The sequence below is a fragment of the Rhinopithecus bieti genome, unplaced genomic scaffold (assembly GCF_001698545.2).
Source record: "Rhinopithecus bieti isolate Rb0 unplaced genomic scaffold, ASM169854v2 scaffold_7683, whole genome shotgun sequence".
Lineage (NCBI taxonomy): Eukaryota > Metazoa > Chordata > Mammalia > Primates > Cercopithecidae > Rhinopithecus > Rhinopithecus bieti.
In genome coordinates this window covers 3,174,742-3,197,852 of record NW_016805834.1, presented here as the reverse complement: position 1 = coordinate 3,197,852, position 23,111 = coordinate 3,174,742, and the positions used below count along the sequence as shown (strand labels likewise).

The 23,111-nt window shown below is 43.5% G+C and overlaps 1 protein-coding gene across 1 annotated transcript in view; it reads right to left on the bottom strand.

The window, feature by feature from the left end:
* LOC108530765 (staphylococcal nuclease domain-containing protein 1-like) overlaps positions 1 to 15,375 on the bottom strand; it is a 284,868-nt gene extending 269,493 nt beyond the window's left edge. Inside the window, exon 1 of the mRNA XM_017873813.1 lies at positions 14,917 to 15,375. Within this exon, the coding sequence (XP_017729302.1) occupies positions 14,917 to 14,994 (78 nt within the window). The 5' untranslated portion in view covers positions 14,995 to 15,375. The remainder of the gene's footprint in view (positions 1 to 14,916) is intronic.
* Positions 15,376 to 23,111: the final 7,736 nt, after the last annotated feature.

The following is a 23,111-nucleotide window of genomic DNA, read 5'->3' as shown; positions in this document are numbered from 1 at the left end:
TCTATGATACTCATGAGAAGCATGACTTTTCCCCATTTATTTTCCAAACTCAAACAGGAAATTCTTCCTATTTGAAAAACTGATAGTCAATTTTAGATGTCAAAATCAAGTACAAATCACAAGTCTACCATAAATGTTTTAAAGTCATTTATTGCTGAATTAAGGTACCATCCTAGGATTTGCCTCATTATTAAAATCCTAGGGAGGTTATCATAAAGGAATAAAAACTCAAGACCCTGGTCATCTAACACAGCTGGCGATGACAAGAGAACTGGTCATTCCTTCCCCACCACGATGTCAGTGTCCCTGCCCCTTCCCACCCACTGTCATCAAACACAGATCTGCACACATCAAGATATTAAACAGGCAGCTATATCAGCACAATCTGGAACTTGCTTATGATCCCAGCACTGCATAAAAGAGACTGCTCATCCATTTTTATTAAAAACATTCAGAATATTCTACCTTCCCTATGCTATCACTAAAGCGCAGCTCTGTGATTGTCCACACCTTTTTTTTTTTTTCTTTTTTGAGGGGGGCACTCTTTCCAATGAATAACAGATAATTAAATTATTTAACATATAAAGCAGAGATTTCAAATAAAGTTTATGGACAGCTCAGACTCAGGGGCCACCTTTACTGTATGCTTAGTGTGCCATCAACCACTTCCAAGAATCAATTTTCTGAGGCCCTTTTCCTCAGATAATCAGAGTACTGAGCTGATTATTCTCTCTACATTGCCTTTCAGCTCTCCTCCTGTTGATAATCAAAGAAATACATTTTCTCCTACAAACTCTCATTAAGAGCACCAATATGGGAACTCTTAAGGATTAAATGGAAACCAAGCAGTCCGGGCTAGCAGCCCCACACCGCCTCACTTGTAATATAATGGCAAGTTATTATCCAGAGCTACAGTTCAGGGGCCGAATACAAGAGCAGGGTGGGCTTAGCCAGGAGCTGGACCTGTGTCCCGCTGAGAGCTTGTGGGGAGGTCTCAGGAGATTCTAAAGCCCTCACAAGAGAGCAGCTTAACAAGGTAACTCAGCTTTTAAGTGATAGAGGCAGCCTCTTGGCCTCTGGGCTGTGAAAGGGCTCACCTGCCAAGAGCAATAATTCAAGTAATTACCACACACAATAATATATCACCATGGGATTTCAGGACCCAGGTATTTGGGAGTGTCCCTCTACCTTACACATGGGGAGGAATAGAATGCACCACTTTTCTCATTAAAACCTGTGACAGAGTCCTGATAGGCAAGCAGATAAATTTCACTTGGCACAGTGATTCTGCTTTGGGTTATTACCAAAAATTTTTTTAATGTCCTTGTATTAAAGGCTATAAAACAGTGATTTCCCCTCTCCTGGAACAGAATTCCTAAGACTGAAAATAACATCACATTAGTTATTCCAGAGACTGGACACAAATATCTCTAAATCGCTCCCTCCCACCACAAGACTCCACTGCAGTGGTCCCTATACCTATCACCACGGCCCTCCTTGAATAAAGTCTGCCTTACCATCTTTAACAAGTGTCATGAGTATTTTTTCTTTCATAGTGACTTTCCATTTTCAATAGTGAAATTTAAGTTGCCTTTAAAAATAAAATTACTTAAATCTTAAAAATTGTTGACTGTCAGCCGGGCACGGTGACTCACGCCTATAATCCCAGTACTTCGGGAGGCCAAGGCGGGCGGATCACGAGGTCAGGAGATTGACACCATCCTGGCTAACATGGTGAAACCCTATCTCTACTAAAAATACAAAAAAATTAGCCAGGTGTGGTGGCGGGCGCCTGTAGTCCCAGTTACTCGGGAGGCTGAGGCAGGAGAATGGCGTGAACCCAGGAGACAGAGCTTGCAGTGAGCCAAGATTGCGCCACTGCACTCCAGCCTGGGCAACAGAGAGAGACTCCACCTCAAAAAAAAAAAAAAAAAAAAAAAAAAAAAAAAAACAATTGTTGACTGTCAAAAAGATTTCCAAAACTCAATGAAGTGATATGTCAAAGCCATTGTCGGAGTACAGAAACATGTGAAGCCTGGGAAACTTTGGGTAAACCAATACCAGGATTAGGATGAGCACTTCCCAATACCCAGAAAGGCTGCAAACCAGATCCCCTGGTCCAGTGACATCGCCTCAAACAACTCTAAAAAACAAGTGTTCTCCATGCCAGATAGTGTCATTCTTACTACCACCTACCACCCTGAAAAGGACAAACAACTGTTTTGTTTTTCTTCTCTAGTCACATAAACATTTCTGATACCAACTGTGTGAGGGTTTTTTCCCACACCAAGCAATCCTCTAATTCTCTGCAGACACCAACTGGGTGTTCTACAACTCAATTCAATTCAATTCAGACACTGTCTTCCTGGAATTCGTGTCAGATCCCACAAGTTAAAGGGGCCATCACACAAGACTCCCCCCACTGCAGATGCCAAGTTCAAGCCACCCTTAATGACTGACCAGCTATAAATTAGGGGTTCTCATGAGCCTCTTCTCAAGTTCATTAATTTGCTAGAATAGCTCACAGAACTCTAGAAAACAGCTTACTTACTAGTAAGTAGATTTATAAAAGTATACAACTCAGGCACAGCCAGATGGAAGAGATACCTAAGGTAATATATGGGGGGCGGAGTGCACAGCCTCCATACCCTCTCTGGGCACACCACCCTCTCAGCACCTCCCCCTTTTCCCCAACCCCAAAGCTCTCCAAACCCCATCATTTAAGGAGGTAACACAGGCATGATTTATTAAATCATTGGCCATCAGTGATTGAACACAATCTCTAGCAACCAGGCCCCACTCACACTTAGGAGCTTCCCAGAGTCACTCATTAACTCAAGTGTGGTTCAAAGGGGGCTTGTTTGCTGGACAGAATGGCTCACGCCTGTAATCCCAACACTTTGGGAGGTGAAGGGACAAGGATCACTTGAGCCCAGGAGTTCAAGACCAGCCTGGGCAGCATAGAGAGACCCCCGTCTCTACCAAAAATACAAAAACTAGCCAGAGGATCCCTTAAGCCCGGCAGGCTGAGGCTGCAATGAGTTGTGATCGCACCACTGCACTCCAGCCTGAGCAAAAGAGTGTGACCTTGTCTCCAAAAAAGCAAAAAAGAAATGACTAGAGTTTTAGGAGCTCTGTGCCAAGAAGACCACAACCAGATATATATTTCTTTTTACATCACAATATCACATACCACCTTCTTATCCAAGAAAAAGGAAAAAGAGGAAAAGCTATGAGCCTGCAAATAGGAAAAAAGTCAGACTTCTCTCACGTGACTTTGCCTCTCACCTCCACCTGTCATCTGCACTTTAGGAAGTCAAAAATTTCCTTAGTCAAGGAACTCTCCAGAACCCAGAGAAAACAGACAAAAAGCCAAAAAGGACCTACTCCATCTATCAGTACTAAGACCTTAAGACACCTGGGGTTGGCAGGGGCGGGCAACCAATTACTAAGTACAGTAAGGCCAGGTGTGGTGGTTCACGCCTGTAATTCCAACATTTTGGGAGGCCGAGGTGGGCGGATCACAAGGTAAGGAGATTGAGACCATCCTGGCCAACATGGTGAAACCCCATCTCTACTAAAATACAAAAAAAAAAAAAAACATTAGCTGGGCATGGTGGCATGCACCTGTAGTCCCAGCTACTTGGGAAGCTGAGGCAGGGGAATCGCTTGAACCTGAGAGGTGGAGGTTTCAGTGGGCCAAGATGGTGCCACTGCACTCCAGCCTGGAGACAGAGAGAGACTCCATCTCAAAAAAAAAAAAAAGAAAGAAAGAAAAAGAAAAAAAAAGAAGTACAGTAGGCCCTCACATCCGTGGATTCAACCAACCATGGGTCAAAAATATTCAGGAAAAAAACAGTAAGAGTAACAATGCAACAACAAAAAAAATTTAAAAACAATAAAATATAGCAATTATCTACATAGCATTTACACTGCATTAGGTATTATTAGTAACACAGACATGATTTAAAGCATACAGGAGCCTGGGCACAGTGGCTCACACCTGTAATTCCAACACTTTTGGAGGCTGAGGTGGGAGGATCATTTTCAGCCCAGGAGTTCAACAACAGCCTGGGCAAGATAGGGAGACCCCATCTCCACAAAAAATGTATTAGCCAGGTGTGGTGGCATGTACCTGTAGTCCCAGCTACTGAGGGTGCTGTGGTGGGAGGATCACTTGAGCCCAGAAGGTTGAGGCTGCAGTAAGCCATGATTGTGCCACTGTACTCTAGCCTGGGTGACAGAGAGATTCTGTCTCAAAAAATAACATAACATAACATAACATAACATAACATAACATAACATAACATAAAATAAAATAAAATAAAATAAAATAGGTTGTGCACGTGTTATGTGCAAATACTATCCCATTTTATACAAGGGACTTGAGCATCTCCAGATTTTGGTATTGGGGGCTTGGGGAAGTCTTGGAACCAAATACCAAGGGACAACTGTAATTATTTACCAAGGCCCAGGTGCTGGGTGGGCCCTGTGCTCCATAGAAAAGGCAAAGTGACTTTCAGGAATAGTCTTATCGGGGAAATAAAACTACCAAGCATAAAAAAACTACTGAGTAATGAACTATTAAGCAGTATTTTACCCTAAATTTTATCTAACATGACACCTGTAAGAAATAAACAGGTAAGGTACAAGTAAAGCACCCCAACCACCACTAAAAACAAAAAAGGTTACAAAAAAAGTACCAGTGGCTGCACTTTTAGAATCTATCTTATACAAATGCTAGCATCAGAGCACAGAGATATACAGTTCTGTCAGTGCAATAGTGCTTAGAATTATGAAAAGCTAAAAACAACATACATCAACAGAAAAATAGATAATATACATCCAAACTGTGGAATACCGCTCAACCATTAAAAAAGAATGAGGTAGATCTATGACAGAAAGATAGTCATGACAACTTACTAAAATAAGAAAACTGCCAAACACACAGAGATTGACCCTATTTCAGTTTCTTCTAAAAAGCAGGAGAGGGTGTGTATCTGCATGAAACATTCTGGAAGCAAATATACTGTTGACATTTGCTGGGAGTATGAGAATGAATGGTAGAAAACTGAGGGGCAAGGAGGGCAGACAGAGAGACTTTTTTTTTTTTTTTTTTTGAGACTGTGTCTCCCTCTGCTGCCCAGGCTGTAGTGCAGTGGCGTGATCTTGGCTCACTGAAACCTCCACCTCCCGAGTTCAAGAGATTCTTATCCCTCAGCCTCCCGAGTAACTGGGATTACAGGCACGCACCACCATGCCCGGCTACTTTTTGTATTTTTAGTAGAGATGGGGTCTTGCCATGTTGGCCAAGCTGGTATCGAACTCCTAGCCTCAAGTGATCTAACCACCTCGGGTTCCCAAAGTGCTGAGATTACATGCGTGGGCCACCATGCCCAGCCAGGGATTTTTGTTTTTGACTTCATACCTCTCTACTGCTTGAAATTTTAACAGCAAGTTGAGTATAGAAATACCAATTATTCAATTACTAATACTGGATGACACACACCCACCTGAACGTTTTGAAGAAATTCCAGAATAAACTGGAAAACTATTGACCAAAACGAAAAAAGGCCATCAAGGGAACTGTAAATGTGACCCCTAATCATAAGGACTTCATAAGACCTGAGAATTATTTTTACTTCCATATTAGACAAGCTAGTGAAATATAAAGACTAAGACCACTGAGTAGATCATTTGCGGTTTTAGTGCTGTTAAGAATGGGGCCTATGAATAAGAAACAGGAGAGATCCAAAAGGCCTAAGGATGAGGCTCCTCAGGATTGCAAGAACAGAAAGTGAGGAATGTAAAATCTTAGTTTTGTAAATGACACTAAAGACTTCCACTGAAATAATGTGCCAAGTTATTGGTGCCAAATTATAGGAAGATCCTGGGAATCTATGCAAACAGAAGGAAAAGTGGCAGATAAGTGTTAAAATGAGCATATGGCCTACATCAGGCATATAAAACAACTTCTCAGCTGTCAGCTGTGACCTAGGAATAGGATCTGAGTCACTATAAGTGGACCCTGAGGACCCCAGCCCAATATTGAGCCACAAATTAAAAACAAAGTGTCCTGGGAACCATCAAGACAAATGCGAAGAGAGAGAAACCACTATCCTCCTCTCATAAAATTCTGGTGCACCCACCCCCACATACATACATTTCATTTATCATTCATGTCCTGCTCCTTCAACTACAAACAGTACAGAAGACAAGATCAGTGGATCTCACATGCCAGCCCGAGATCAATCCCAAACTGATTCTTTCAGAATAGCCTAGGAGTGGCTTTTTTTGAAAATGACCTTTCCAGGCCAGTCCCAGAGCTTCTAATTCAATGCCTGGGAAAAGTCTTCTAGGTTGTCCTGATGTGATGACCTGTTTAGGAAATCACTGGGCTCCTTTCTCTCACTCTGAATCTACTCCCAAAAAGGATTTAAGGTTTACCATTAAAAAAAACTCAAAAGTAAAGAAACCATGTGAGCAACTGCCAAGAATTGATTTAAATGATTCCTATACAGGTTGAGCATCCCTAATCCAAAAATCCAAAATCTGAAATGTTTTGAACACTAACATAATATTCAAAGGAAATGCTCATTGGAGCATTTTGAATATCAGATGTTCTGGCTCCAAGCAAGAACAGAGCTCAGGACCCTATTAGCCTGCACACTCCCAATGAAGAGCAGGAAAAGATAGACTCTCCCTATGAGCCAGGGGCTCCCTAAGTTCCCTCCTCTCCCCTTCCTTTCTCAATTCAAGATCTGCTGCACCAGGAAAATGTCAGGGTGTTCTGAAGCAGAGATAGGACTAGGTGAATAAAACCCACCAGAACCATGTTCCTCTGGGTCTCAAGCAACACTCCCACTAGTTTATCCTCATACACTACTGAAAGGAAACCAAGGACTCCCCTTACTTCTATCTACCTTCTATTCACTCCACCATTCAATTATTTAGTCTCATTCTAACTCACTGGTCTTCCACACCAGAAAACCATATTTCCACTAACCCACTTTCTCAAAATGAAGATTTTTTAAAAAAAAGAATAGGAACAGAAAACCTGCTTTATGCAAGATAAGCAGCAATTCAAAGTCAAGCCGTTAAGGTATGAGATTTCTCAGCTTTGTTTTAGCATGCCTAAATGAAATGTAACACAGGGTTTCTTATAAAATCACAGCCTTATGGGACTGGAAGATGCTTAGATACAATGCATCCAGTAACCTAATGTTAGGACAGTTTGAGGTAGAATATCTTACCCAACATTACCCAAATGGCAGCACCCAGGCCAGAACTTGTGTCCCCTGACTTCTGGCCCAATGGTCTCTTCTCTCTGCCACGCTGCTTCCCAGGGACAAAGTTAATAAATTAGATTACTAACTTTAAGCACAGATTCCTTAAATCTCCTTTATTCCTCTTGTTACACATGAAGTTGGTGCTACAAGACCATCCCAAGCAGACTACTGGCCAAATAAACAGAACTGAGAACTCAAGGAGCCTCAAAATTTGTTGAGGAATAGGGAGGAGATGGTACCTTAAATCACACATGATAAGCATATAAGTGAAGAAAATGTGCCAAGCCAGTTTATATCATAGATTACACATTTCAAAAACGGCATCTGAAAATGACATCAACATTTTAATTAGTTTTATTTTTCCCATAAGTTGCTTAACTTCCTAACTTTTAAAAAACACCAACTGAAACCACTGTTCATTTTTTCTTAAACATTAGAGTGAATAAAAAGATTATTAATTTATCATATTGAGTCTAATGAAAATAAGTGAAATCCCGTAACATTCCATCTATATCAAATGTTCACAACCTGTGATTCCACATAAATTTCTGCTGTAAAAGCAAAAAGCCTATGTCAGTCTCCCAAGAGAGGAAGTAGCAACAGAAACCAAGTGTGTACCCATCTCCCAGCAAGAATAAGAGGAAAAGCCAGATAAGCCCAGTAACACTTGAATCCCTTTATTGCATTTCTTTTCCCTGATACACCACAAAATTTCCTACAGTATGTACCTATGCTCTTCTTGGAGAAATGAAATAAATCCAAAGACCAGACTCCCAAGGATATCTACCATGCCCCTGTTAGAACCATATCTGTCAGATGGGTAGCTAGCCTATGCTCAGAAGTGAGTTGACAACAGGCCTTAGATAACCTTGTTACCTCAGTTCAAAAACCTGGCCAATTTTCTCTGCTAAACCTACAAACGGAAACCACAATTTTCACTTGCTCCCCAAATTTCATCCTCGAAGTAAACTGGGGCATAGACTTCACCAAATCATTTGCCCACTATTGCCAGAACGAGTCACTGGCCTCAGAAGTTCCCACCCATGTTAATGAGCCACAGGGTATGTGAGCCAGTTCTTACCTGATAGTTTTGATCCCTGATGCATGCTACTTTGTTTTTCACTAACTAGGCAAAAAAGTACTGCCAGAGGCTACAGCCGCAGTAAATTCCACCTAGTAACAAAATGCTAACAGAAACATAAACAACAACAAGTTCTAGATGCTATTTAGCTCTTATTAAGCCTACTCTTGGCATTTTTTTTCATCCATGTTTTTCCCTCAATTAGAAGAAAAATAGTGACTTTGGGAATACACAGGACTAGCTGATAGTCAGAAGATCTTAGTGTTAATCCTATTAGAAACAAGCCTATGACTAAGTATTTTTTCTTATCAGTCTCCCATTCTTTTTTTTTTTTTTTTTTAGACAGAGTCTCACTCTGTCACCCAGGCTGGAGTGCAATGGCCCGATCTCAGTTCACTGCAACCTCCACCTCCCAGGTACAAGTGATTCTCCTGCCTCAGCCTCCTGAGTACCTGGGACTACAGGTACACGCCACCATGCCTGGCTAATTTTTTGTGTATTTTTAGTAGAGACGGGGTTTCATCATGTTGGTCGGGCTAGTCTCAAACTCCTGAACTCAGGTGGTCTGCCTGCTTCGGCCTCCCAAAGTGCTGGGATTACAGGCATGAGCCACTGTGCCCAGCCTCCCATTCTTAACATTTATTCAGTGTACTTCATGTCACTGATTAGCCAGGTATGGTAGCACGCACCTGTAGTCCTAGCTACTCAGGAGGCTGAGGCAGGAGGATCCCTTGAGCCCAGGAGTTCAAGGCTGCAATGAGCCATGATTGTGCCACTGCATTCCAGCCTGGCAACTAAGTGAAATTCTGACTGAAAAAAAAAAAAAAAGAAGAAGAAGAAGAAATCATCAATGGTGGAAACCCCAGGGGCTTTGCGCTTGCTGTTCCTTTGGCCAGGAACGCACTTCCTTTATGGTTAGTATTTGATGTCCATCAGATCTCAGCACAAATGCCATCTTCTGAGAATTCTTTCCTAAACACAGTATCTAAAGGACCCACCCTCTCCCTTACTACCAACCACTCTGTCCCAGTTCCCTACCTGGTTTCACTATCTTGTATGATCATGCTTATTTCTTGTTAACTTCTTTATTGTCTGACTCCTCCATAAGCCATAAGGACAGAAATTTGATCTACTTTTTAAATTCTGTTTCTCCAATGCCCAGAGAGAGCTTGACAGATAGCAGATGATCAATAAATATTTGTTCAGGAAAGAAAGGAAGTATAATTGCTTCTGATTCTGTTTCATTAGTTACCATACTGCTAACATAACTAGAGCCAGATCGGTGCTTCCTTTTGACAGAAAAATGACAGAAAACCTTTAAGACACAGTAAAAATTTAGTGTTCCTTTACTTACAATCTTGATTAAAAGCTACCAGGCTTACCTGATGGGAAATGGGCATTTTAAGACCACAGGGAAAAGCCTTCCATACTGGCCTATCTACTTCTTTATAAATGGCCCTTCTAAAATATTGTTATTCAGCTACCTTACCCTTTGGAATAGTAGAAGGATATTTCAAGTAGCTTAGGAAAGGTGGGTTTTGTTTGTTTGTTTTTTCCTGAATTGGGGGAACCCACCCCCAATATTTCAACATAGCCGGTCCCTCTGTTCGGGGTCCCTGACTTCCCGCAACATTCCTGCATGAGCTAAGTACACGTAGGAAAGAGCAGGTCAACAAACTACTCTACCCCCACTGAACTTTTCTTTTTTTTTTTTTGAGACGGAGTCTCGCTCTGTCGCCCAGGCTGGAGTGCAGTGGCCAGATCTCAGCTCACTGCAAGCTCCGCCTCCCGGGTTTACACCATTCTCCTGCCTCAGCCTCCCGAGTAGCTGGGACTACAGGCACCCGCCACCTCGCCCCGCTAGTTTTTTTGTATTTTTTAGTAGAGACGGGGTTTCACTGTATTAGCCAGGATGGTCTCGATCTCCTGACCTCGTGATCCGCCCGTCTCGGCCTCCCAAAGTGCTGGGATTATAGGCTTGAGCCACCACGACCGGCCTGAACTTTTCAAAGACACACATTTCATAGTTCAGAAACCCAAGGGGCCAGGCACAGTGGCTCACATCTGTAATCCCAGTACTTTGGGAGGCCAAGGCGGGCAGACAGCTTGAGGCCAGGAGTTCAAGACCAGCCAACATGGTAAAACCATGTCTCTACTAAAAATTCAAAAATTAGCTAGGCATGCTGACGCACACCTGTAATCCCAGCTACTCAGGAGGCTGAGGCAGGAGAACGGCTTGAACTCAAGAGGTGGAGGTTGCAGTGAGCCAAGACAGTGCCACTGCACTCCAGCCTGGGCGACAGAGCGAGACTCTGTCTTAAGAAAAAGAAAAAAAGAAAAGAAAAAGAAAGAAACCTAAGAAACATTTAGCTATAATGAACTAAATTATAGGTAGCATTTCCTAGAGGCTGTACACTGAAGGAATCTCCACTAAGTTACCCAGCAAGAAGTCTACATCTTGCTTTACAAAAACCTGACAGCACAGCCGGGCGTGGTGGCTCAAGCCTGTAATCCCAGCACTTTGGGAGGCCGAGACGGGTGGATCACGAGGTCAGGAGATCGAGACCATCCTGGCTAACACGGTGAAACCCCGTCTCTACTAAAAAATACAAAAAACTAGCCGGGCGAGGTGGCGGGCGCCTGTAGTCCCAGCTACTCAGGAGGCTGAGGCAGGAGCATGGCGTAAACCTGGGAGGCAGAGCTTGCAGTGAGCTGAGATCCGGCCACTGCACTCCAGCCTGGGCGACAGAGCGAGACTCTGTCTCAAAAAAAAAAAAAAAAAACAAACAAAAAAAACAAAACAAAACAAAACAAACAAACAAAAAAAAACCTGACAGCACAAGTCCCACTGAAGGAGAAAATTATGGCCCTTTCCTCCCTTGTGTCAATTTGCCTTGGTCACCCAGTGAGAATCATGGTTCTTAGTATAAAACAAAAGACTGGCAGAGGCATTCCTTTCCCCTTCTGAGGCAATTAAGTGGGTGGGGGAGGGTAAGTGGAAATGGGAACTGGGATTTGGCACTGTCCGTCCTCCCTTTAGCCTTCCACACCATAAGCAGGATAAGATATGCTGCCTCCATGACTGCTTTCGATAAGCATATAAGATTCAAGAATTCAAGATTCATTCTGCTGTTGCAAACGCTTGACAAGAAATGTGAACATATCCAAAGAGAAAAGAACAGAGAGTAAACCAGGTCAGTAAAACCAGAGAAAATAGCCATCTCTAAGCTAAGCAGGGGTGACTCGATTATACTAAGTACCCCAACACTTCTCCCAACCTCATCTACTTAACATCTGCTGACAATATTCTGTTGCAGTTAAAGAATATCAAGCAAATTATTCAAAGAAACCCAGATTTTAAATCCTTCAGGGTTTTGAGAAAATAAGATCTGATTTGATAGAAGACACATATTTATCCAGGTTATATTTTGGCCACCCACATATTTCGGAGTCTCATCCCAACTCAGAAAATACAAATCCATCTTCAGTTTTTCCATCATCCTTACTGATTTTTTCTGTAACAGAACAACTCCAAAATATCTGTATCAACTTACTGTCTACTTCCTCCTTAAATATTCCAGAACCAACTCTGTTCCTTTACCCCCACTCTCAAGAGCAGACACAGGTGTTAACATCACCCTCGTTTTTTAAAAATTAGTCAAAGTGTTTTACAACTGGATTCCCAAGTTCTTCAACCTTAAACAAAATAATGTAGGACTTAATAGCATAGCAAAGCAAGAGACCAGAAGAAACTTGTACCTCTCACGGCCCTACAACACTTTCTTCTGCCAAAAAAGAGGAAGGACTATTCCTCTTTACAGCAGCAAACTTCAACCCTAGACAATTTCAGACCTTCAGCTCAGCCTGAGTCCAGATAAATCCAAAGAGTTCACAATGAAAAGCGTAGGTCAGTGTTCCAATTTCTACCTCTCTCCCAAAAGGCAGAAAAGTAGTGTCTCCTGTTTTCCTATTCATCAAACTATTTCTTTTTCACTTTCATCTGTCACAGAGCTCCATCTTCCTTTGTAGAGTTCTTGCAAAGCAGTTCCTAGTAGCAATGGAAACTATTACTCTCCAGGAAAATACAACTTTGCTTAGCAGAAGAGCTTCACACAGAGCAATTTGCCAGTGGTCAATTTTTCATTCCAGACAAGGCTTCTAAGCCTGGCACAAATCTGCCTGTCACTCTGCAGTTCACTCAGCTTCCCTCCCCTAATCCCTGCCTGTAACTCACCCATCCCCTGTAGTGTGGTCAGAGAAGGCAGTGCAATCTATACTCAGTACGGATGGCTCAAATCACTGAATTGTATATGCCACTTCCCAGACTCAACCATCTTCCACACCGTACTCCTATGCGAAGACCATAAGCACCAAATGAAGTCACTTACCATAACAGCGGCTCCGGGACAAAACAAAGAATAACATCTCATCTTTTCTCAATTATAGACAGCTTCACTTTCCTGCAATTTGCGGCTATGCATCACTGGCCCCACCCTCCATGTTATAAAGTAATACCCTGGAGTCATGAAGTCAGAGACATCATGCATGATATTGAAGAGCATGTGCCATGGCAGACAGACTCAGGTTCAAGTCTCAGCTCTGCCTCTTATTACCAATATAAGGTACCTATCCTTGGGTAAACTATTCTTTCTAAACCTCAAATTACACATCTGTAAAATGTACCTGACAATCGTTATTTACTTGTTAGGTATTATAAGTGAGACAGTATGAGCAGAATACTCAGCACAAGACATGACAATAAACACGTAACTGGTGATATTCAGTATCCCTGGGGGTAATCTGTGGGCAGTCACTGTACAGAACCCAGATGCCCTAAAAGCCTCCAGCACTGGCAGAAACAAAACTATGTTCAGCCTCATTCTATTCCCATTCCACAAATGAGACCTTTAAGAACAATTTAAACCTCAGCAAGGAGAAATCTCAGAAAGATCTACTCTTTCTTACTGCCAAACCCAACATGGGACAGCCAAGAGATGTTTTGTTCCTATGGTGAAGGGAAGATCAGTGCAAATGAAAAGCTAATGAAAGAAGAGCCACTTTAGGATAATCCTTTCATGAGTCAGGTCAGTATTTCAGAGGAAATATACATGCGGATCTTGGAAATTCTCTTCTCATTCAGTTTCTGATCAGTTATGACCCTCCATTATACATAAACAAAAGGAAAAGGCAGTATTGAAAATCCCAAGAATCGTGGCTGGTAGCAGACTATTACCTTAAGAAATGAGCACATGGAAATTGGGAGAGGGGATCTTAAAATCGGCTTTACACACACATAAGCTGCAGAACATTTTAATCTTGTGAAAGATCATGGGGTAATTAAATGAATTTTTTTAAAAACTGGGTCTTGCTATGTTGCCCAGGCTGGTCTCCAACTTCTGGCCTCAAGCGATCCTCCTATCTCGGCCTCCTAAGTGCTGGGATTACCAGCATGAGCCACCACACCGGGCCTGAAATAGAATTTTTCTAAACTTTCTACAACAGCTAAACTTGTGGAGCTTTGAGAGAAAGCATCACACAGGATATTTGCTGTTGCAGATGGAAATGTCAGAACTGCAGTGTGAAACGACATCTAAAAGTTTACAGTCATCATAAACCAGAAAATTTGGTAAAACCAAGAAATGTCAGGTTCCAAAAGTTGGGAGGGTTTTGGGGAGGACAACTGGGAGCTGGTGATAAACTGAATTGATATTATCAAATTATCATGGAGCTAGGAGTAAACTGTAAAAATAAACTTTGCAGGTTCAAATTCAAAATTTAAGAATTTTCAAAAAGTTGACGGTATATAAAATCAGGCAGAATCTATAGTGCTATGAGCACTAGACTAGGAATCTAAACACTTAGGCTCTTGTTCTGGCTCCAACCCAAACCACCATGTGACCTTAAGCAAGTCACTTGCCTTCTTCAAGCCTATCTCCTTATCTTTAAGGGACGGGAGAACAATAATGATTACTAAGATTCTTGCCGGCCTAACCTTTTAAAAGTCAAAGGCACACAAAGATCATGAGCTTTCAGGTCTACACAAAAGGTGGAGGGAAAGAGAGGAAAAGAGGGCCACAGAGTGAGAAAACTTGGGAGTCAAGTAACAGCGTTTGTGGGAACAGAAAAGTTTCATGATGGCCAAGTACTCGTAGAGAAGAGCCGATGTCAGGATCTCGAAAAACTGCTAACTACTCAGCATATGTCAAAATGAACAGAAAGACGGGGGATGGAAGGACAGATATCAACGAATTGTCTCTGTCAATCAATCAGTAATCGATCTGTCCTGGTAAACAGCCAGGAGATCCGAATGCGGCAACCTCGGAAATCACTGTGACCCCTGATGTCAAGGTGTCCGGGAGGCAAGGAACAAGGGGACTCCGTGTCTGCTTCCGTCTAGTGAGAGGATTCGGAGAATCGATGAAAAGTGAGGAAGGGGGCAGAGGAAAGGGGATCTGGGACACGGAGCAGGCTGGCGGGAGGTGGAGTCAATGCCTGACTCCCGCCCGAAGGCAGGCAGAGGGGTCGGTGTCCGGGGCCCGTTCTCACCATCTTGACGATGCCCCGCTGCACGGTGGGGACCGCGGGTCCCCCGGAGGAGCCGCCGCTCTGCGCGGAGGACGCCATGTGTGGAGATGCAAAGGCAACGAGTGGAGCGGCTGGCCGGACTGGAGGTGTCAATGTGGGTGTCGGTGTTGGTGAAAGGGAGTCGAGGCGAGGGGCAGGCTACCAGCTGCGGAGGGTGGACGGGACGGACTCGCCGGGCGCTCACAGGAGCAGCAGCAGGACTCGGAACGAAAGAGACGCGATCTCCGCAGCCGCCACACGTTCTACTCGCCGCGCAAGCGTGCCAGAGCGCCACCGCCCACCGGCCAATTAGCGCCCAAAGCCCGCCGGACCTCAGGCCAATAGGCACCCTGGTCGCGGAGCCCCGCCCCTTGGTCCCCAAAACGGTGGCGAGTTCCAGGAAGCGCTGAAAGAGTTGATTTGCGAGGATGGGCTAAGTATGGGGCGGGACTTCCGGGGCAGCCGGCGTAGGTAATGTCGGGAGGTGTAGTGGGAAGGAAAGGACACGTCAGCATCTGGCCGCGGGGCGCGGGGGGCCATGGGAGCCCCAGGGGCGGAGTCAGTTGCGCCCAGGGGCGGAGTCAGCTGCGCCCTCTCGCCTGACCCCGCCCATGATGCCCCTCCCTGCCGGCCGCAGGGGCGCACATTTTTATGCCCACCTAGGTGGGCACTGCTGTACCCGGAAATGCGGCCTGGGAGGGTGGAGCCACGCAGGCAGAGTCCTGGAGGAATCTCCGTACCTGCTCCACTCGACTTCCGACATTTTAGCTTGGCTAAAAGTATGGAGAGAACTTGGAAAATTCAGAGCTTTGTGGAACCTCCTACCGATGTGCGCTTTGACCCGCCACGCGGCCGCGCGCCCTGCTTGCAATCGGGAGTGTGTCTCGCTCTTGTTTGTGTCGCTGGGGTCTAGCGCTTGTGAGGCGTTCCATTGATGTTTGTTAGTGGGAGGAATAAATGTCTCTTAGAGGAAGGACGTGCCCCGTATACAGGGGAGAATGACCCTCGTTCTTCGGTCTCTTCCCAGCTGCTCCCGTGACGTTAGGGGAAAGCCTCGCTTGGCGCTCTCCCCCTACCCAGTGTGAAGCTCCTGCAGCCACCAGACACCCTCCCTAGCCCCAGTAAAGAGGTGGGGGAAGGAACGGGAGAGCCAGGGCCTACAAATACTTAAGTGACTGTTTAGCGAGAACTAATATTCGTTGAATGCCCACTATGTGGAACCAAGGACCTTGAATGTGTTATGTCATTTAATCGTAAAACTTGGCTCTACACTGAAGACGTACTGCCCCTGCAGTTCTTTTTGTTTTCTTTGGTTTTGTTGTTTTTTTGAGACAAAGTCTCGCTCTGTTGCTCAGGCTGGAGTGCAGAGGCACGATAACAGCTCACTGCAGCCTGACATTCCCGTGCTCAAGCGATCCTCCTGCCTCAGTCTCCTGTGTAGCTAGAGCTGGAACCACGGGTCCGCGCCACCGTGCCCAGCAGATTGTGTGTGTGTGTGTGTGTGTGTAGAGATGAGATCTCACTTTGTTACCCAGGCTGGTCTCCTGGGCTCAAGTTATCCTCCTGCTTTGGCCTCCTAAAGTGCTGGGATTACATGCATTATCCACAGTGCTCGGCACCCTGCTCTCTTAAAAGATTGTAAGTTAATTCTCCCGCACTAAACATATCCCAGGGTCAAGTTTTGAGGTCACCTTCTTAGATCCCTAATTTGCCACCCTTTTCCAAAAAAAATTAAAAAATAAATAAAATAACCTCTGTGGAGGTTCGTTTCATCTGATTATACCCCTCTCCATCTCGTGGCTTTTTATCTAACCTACCCCTATTCCTACCCTGTCCTTCATTGAAATTGTTAACAGTTGGTGCACACTCTTCAGCCAATAATCCTGAAATACTTCAATATCTATGAGCATGATTTATTCCATACCCTGGCCTCTTTGCTTCTTGATCTCATCTTCAGTAAACTTGATCTCTGCACCAATTTAGGACGTTCTCCAGTACAGATAAAACACCATAACTTCATAGATACGATTGTAAACTCAAACACTTTGTTCTTTGATCTTAACTGCTGTCCTCTCTCCCTTCTCACTCAGTTAATTGTCTTATATCTTGTATTAGTTGCATAACAATGTGCCCCGAAACTTAAATAATAAAGAAAACAATAAGCATTTATATCACAGTTTTTGTGGGTAAAGAATCTGGGCTGGTTGCCTGCCTTTTCCTCCAGGTCTTCTCTTATAAAGCTGCAGTCAAGGTGTCAAGGGGAGTTAGGAGGGGACTGTGGTCTCATCTGAAGGTCCTCCTCTGACTGAAGGTAGATTGCTTTCCAAGCTCACTCATAGTTGCTGGCAGAATTCAATTCCTCAAGATGCTGGACTAAGAACCTCAGTTTTTCAGTGGTTCAGTTTCCTTCTACGTGCGTCATGGGTCTCTCCAAAGGGCAGCTCACAACTTAACAGCTGGTTTCCATCAGAGCAAGCAAGTGAGAGACAACAGAGGACAAGCTTTAACTAGAATTTAAAGTCCCTGAACTCACTACCCTCACTTTACCAGCTCCCCCCTGCCTTCTCCTGGATCCTTGGCTAGACTCCATGCACTGTCCATCGTTTTAGCCCCTTTCCTACCGATATCTTCATCTATTATTCCCATTGTCTTTCCTTGGGCCCACCTGTCAAAACTCAACTCTAGGCCCTCTGTAGCTCTGTACTTTCTTCAAACCTACCACTTACCTGGAGAAAACACTCAATTCTGCAGGTTGGTGCCACAGTGAATTAATTAATGGGTCCTCACACAGTGCCTGGAATTTCTTCTCTTTATTCAGTCAGCTCAGCCTTGAACTCTACTGAGTTTGTTTTAACTGACTCCACCGTCTCCCACACTCTAAAATAGTGATAAGGCCTCCTACTTGGAAGAGAAAATCATCAAGAACTCCCTCCATTTCCCACTACCAAATCTAAAATCTTCCTTCTCATATCCTCTCTTCTCCCTTGTTACTGTCAGCTAAAGAAGAAAAAAAAAATCAAGCTTTTAAAAAATAAAAGTTAGTTTTATCCAGAAGTCTTACTGAGGCCCAAGGACTACATATTGCCCAGGAACAGTTGCCAGACTGCTCCTGCACAGTGTTTCAGCCCTTTGCTTGTATACAGGAGGTGGAGGTTCAGTACATGCAAAATCACATCAAAGCTTGGGTGTCAAGAGTATATCTGGTTATAGAACTCTAAAGTACATATGGTTATAGATTGTAGAAGCAGAACCACTAACTCTGTCAGATGTTATCTTATGTGCAGGGAAAGGCAAGGACTAAGGTCATTTATCTTTTATGGACTATATTGACTCAGGCAACAGACATTGGGGGCCGTGTGCTTTATACTGTTTTGTCTTCAGAGCATCTTTCAGGATAGCGGTTGTCATCATCACAGTCAGGTGCTTTGTGAAATTCTGCTGAGAAGCAGAAATGAGGAAATGGCTTCTTACATTTGCTACCTTGTCTCACATTACAAAGAAAAAACTCCCTCCTGCCCTTCAGGCTAAACTCTTCATCTTAGTTCTTGATCTGCCCCCTCCACATTTCCAATCATTCCCTCTCCGGTTTTTACAGCTTCTCAGTTTATCCTAGGTTCTTCTCATTAGCATTAAAAAAAAATTTTTTTTAATCTTAAAAAAGAGTAGAACAAGGAGTTCAGTCTGTAACTGGCAGTGAACAATCAGTTGATGTAACACTACCTTCAGACCAGCCTCATTAGCATTTAAATATTCTCAAATTTCTTGCTTTGTAAAAGTCAATTAATTAAATAAATTTTTCCTTCATTCCACATCCGTCTCCAGATATCTCTCCTCCCTTCACAGGCAAATCTCCTTGGTAGAATTCTCTTTGTTGCCTTCACATCGTCACACTACATTCAATCCTTAGCCCTCCTCATTCTGACTATTGCGCTTACCAATTTACCAAAACAGTTCTCTCCAAGGTCACTGATGACCTCATTGTTACTACATTCAGTGGACACTTTTCAGACCTCAATTTGCTGAGGTCTCCGTAGCATTTGACACTGTTTGCACCTTGAAATGCCTTTCTCCTGAGATACTATACCTGTGTATCCCTCCCATCTCCTAGCTGCTCCCTCTCATCTCCATTGTGATGACTCCTTTGCCTGCCCCTTAGTATTGATGTTCCTCGGGGTGCTTCTGAAGGCATCTTCTTTTCCAATTCTAAACATTCTTCTTAAGACATCGTATCTACTCCCATGACTGCATATCAATGACTCCCAAATATATACAACTCCTGTTAAAATCTCTCTTAAGCTCCAGACCCATCTGTCCAGCGACATTCTAAAGATCTGCTCATGGCTGGGCCGGGCACGGTGATTCACACCTGTAATCCCAGTACTTTGGGAGGCCGAAGCCGGGGGATCACCTGAGGTTGGGAGTTCCAGACCAGCATGAGAAAACATGGAGAAACCCCGTCTTTACTAAAAATACAAAATTAGCCAGGCGTGGTGGTGCATGCCTGTAATCCCAGCTACTTGGGAGGCTGAGGCAGGAGAATCCCTTGAACCCAGGAGGCGGAGGTTGTGGTGAGCCAAGATCACGCCATTGCACTCTAACCTAGGCAACAAGAGCGAAACTCCATCTCAAAAAAAAAAAAAAAAAAGATCTGCTCATGGCTATCACCTGAAGAATTCAAATTCAACATGTCTCACAAGGAACTAATTCTCTTTCCTCCCAAATCTGCTCTGCCTTAATATTTGTCTCAGGCCTAAAGCTACCCAGTTGCAAGCCTAAAGCCTTTGTGTCATCTGTGATTCCTCCTTCTTCCTTCTTTCCCATTCCTTAGTCAATCTTGGCAATCTCTTGGATCTACAGCAGCACACTTGAACAAACACACAGGCCCTGGAACCAGACTGCATGGGTTCACATCCCCACACTGTATACCTTGACCAGGCTATGTAGTAGCTCTGTGCCTTAGGTTTCTTGTCTGTAGAATAAAAATGATAATAGGACCTACCTCATAGGATTGCTTTGGTTTGCAGGATCGTATGAATCAGTAAATGTCGAAGACTTAGAACATTGCCTAGATCTTTGTGTTGATTTTTTAATGAATGCTAGCAAAGAAGGGATTTGACACTAGTTCTTATGACTCTGAAGGTCATGATCTTTCCCCTGTGCCTTTACAGGAAGGAAAGGGACTTTGAAATCCTCAAAGAAGACTTTTTTTTTGTGCAATGGAGAACAAACACAGAATGTAGTCTGAAGATGCACAAGATTCACTGAAACAAACAAAGCACCCTATTTCTTGAACTTCCTTGAAAATAAATTTAGGAAATATGTTCCTCTCAGTAATAATGGCCTGAATATATTGAGCACTAAACATATGCGCTAAGCAGACTCTGTGCTACATGCTTTTACCTACATTACATAATTTAACCCTTAGAAGAATCCTATGAAGTAGATATAGTCAATCTCTTTCCACAAAGGAGGACATTAGTGCTTAGAAAAGGTGACCAACCAACTCTAGGTCAACAGCTAATAAGGATGGAGTCAAGATTTGAACCTAGAACTTTCTACCATAAATAGTCTTCTCTGAGCTATTTGACTAGCCTGCTTCCAAGATATCCAAGCATGTTCCTCTCATCCTAGGCCTGCACCTGTAGAATTCAGAAGCTGAGCAAAGAAAGAGTTTTCAACTCTCCAGTAAGTTTCCTTTGGGAAAACGGGAGAAAACTCAACACTGGAATAACTTTCTGCCTCCATTCTTCCAAGCCCATCTCCAGCTTCAACCCATTCCCCATACTACTAACCCGATGTTCTTTCTAAAATGCAATTTTCAGCTAGGTGCGGAGGCTCATACCTGTAATCCCAGTACTTTGGGAGGCCAAGGCAGGCAGATCACCTGAGGTCAGGAGTTCGAGACCAGCCTAGCCAAAATGGCGAAACCCTGTCTCTACTAAAAATACAAAAATTAGTCGGGTATGGTGGCGCGCACCTATAATCCCAGCTACTAGGGAGGCTGAGGCAGGAGACCTGCTTGTACCCGAGAGGCGGAGGTTGCAGTGAGCCGAGATGGTGCCACTACACTCCAGCCTGTATGACAGAGCAAGACTCTGTCTCAAAAAAAAAAAAAAAAATTTCAATCACATCAACTCCTTCCTTAAAATTGCAGTGCCTTCCCCACCCCACTACCCCCCACCCTACATAGCATAGCACCCTCACCACCTGGCCCTGACCTGCTTTTCAGCTTCTCCTTTCACCCTCCTCCTCTTTTTTTTTTTTTTTTAGACCAACCCTATGAAGTAGATATAATCAATCTCTTTCCACAAAGGAGGACGTTAGTGCTTAGAAAAGGTGACCAACCAACTCTAGGTCAACAACTAATAAGGACGGAGTCAAGATACACTGTATATTTTTTTTAAAAGTAAAGCCTCACAAACTCAAGTTGTCTAAACCAGCGCTGTCTAAAAGAACATTCTGCAATGACGAAAATGTCATATATATGCTCTGTCCAACACAGTAGCCACCAGCTAATGAGCCCTTGAAATGTGGCTAGTGCAACTGACGAAGTAGATTTTTAATGTTATTTAATTTTAATTAATGTAACACATATGGCTGGTGACTATTTATTGCATAGCATCAGATTAGGTGATTAAATTTGAATATTGCTGTCATATCTGTTACCATAATCTTCTATGTAGGTTTAAAAAATATTTCTGTATGCTTTGTGTAGCCTAAACTTGGTTAAAATGCTTAATAGCATAACCCATCATTTTTAAAAATGTTTTAAGAAATAAGAAAGTTTACTTTGTAACATTAAAAGTGGAATGCAAACACTGTTAAGAAAAAGAAAAAAAAAATCCTGTGCTTTAGGCTTAGACATTATTTCTCAAACCTCATAGTAGAAAAAAAATTATTTCAATATAAGGATAATAATGTGCTCATCCTAATTTGCCCTATCTACATAATAACTCAATGTAAAGGACTTACGAAAGTGTAATATGCATTTATATAAGTCTACGATTGGGTAACAATTACAAAACTTTTAGTTAATGGATCAACTTTGTACCCTGTCCTGTTGTCATTTAATAGCAAGGCCAACCTTCATTCTGTTCTCCCAAATGTCATTTATCAATGCCTCTGGGTTCTCAGTAGCCTTAGATAATTGCATATTAATTCGCTCCTGCTACAGCTGTTGGCTTTGACCACTGTCAAGCTGTATCATTCCCAACCTTGCTTGCTACACAAATTTCTAAGAAAAAAGGCATAAAAAAAACTTCATGTAATTGTACCACTTTTATTATAAGGTAGCATGTTGTTCTGAGACTCTGTAAACTGAGATGATCAACATATCATGAAGATTCCAGCCGGGAGCAGTGGCTCAGACCTGTAATCCCAGCACTTTGGGAGGCAGAGGTGGGTGGATCCTGAGGTCAGGAGATCTAGACCATCCGGGCTAACACGGTGAAACCCCGTCTCTATTAAAAATACAAAAAATTAGCCGGGCACGGTGGCAGGTGCCTGTAGTCCCAGCTAACTCTGGAGGCTGAGGCAGGAGAATGGCGTGAACCCCGGAGGCGGAGTTTGCAGTGAGCCCATCGTGCCACTGTACTCCAGCCTGGGAGATAGAGGGAGACTCCGTCTAAAAAAGAAAAAAAGAAAAGATCCCTAGGCCGGGGGCAGTGGTTCAGGCCTGTAATCCCAGCACTTTGGGAGGCCGAGGCGGGCGGATCACGAGATCCAGACCATCCTGGCTAACATGGTGAAACCCTGTCTCCACTAAAAATAGAAAAAATTAGCCAGGTGTGGTGGTGGGCACCAGTAGTCGCAGCTACTCCGGAGCCTGAGGTGGGAGAATGGCATGAACCCCGGAGGCGGAGCTTGCAGTGAGCTGAGATCGCACCACTGCACTCCAGCCTGGGCAACAGAGCGGACTCCGTCTCAAAAAAAAAAAAAAAAAAAAAAGATTCCTTTCCCTCCCCAGAATCCTGAAGTCAATCCTGAAGTCAGCAAACTCACTTAAAGTTTCAGCAAGTAACAGCAAACTAGATTAACCATGGCATAAACATACAGAAGTCCCCCTTTATCTGAAGGGTATATGTTCCAAGACCCCCAGCAGATGCCTGACCTGAAACTGCAGATATATATTGTTTTTTCCTATGCATATATACATACCTATGTATGTTTAATTTATA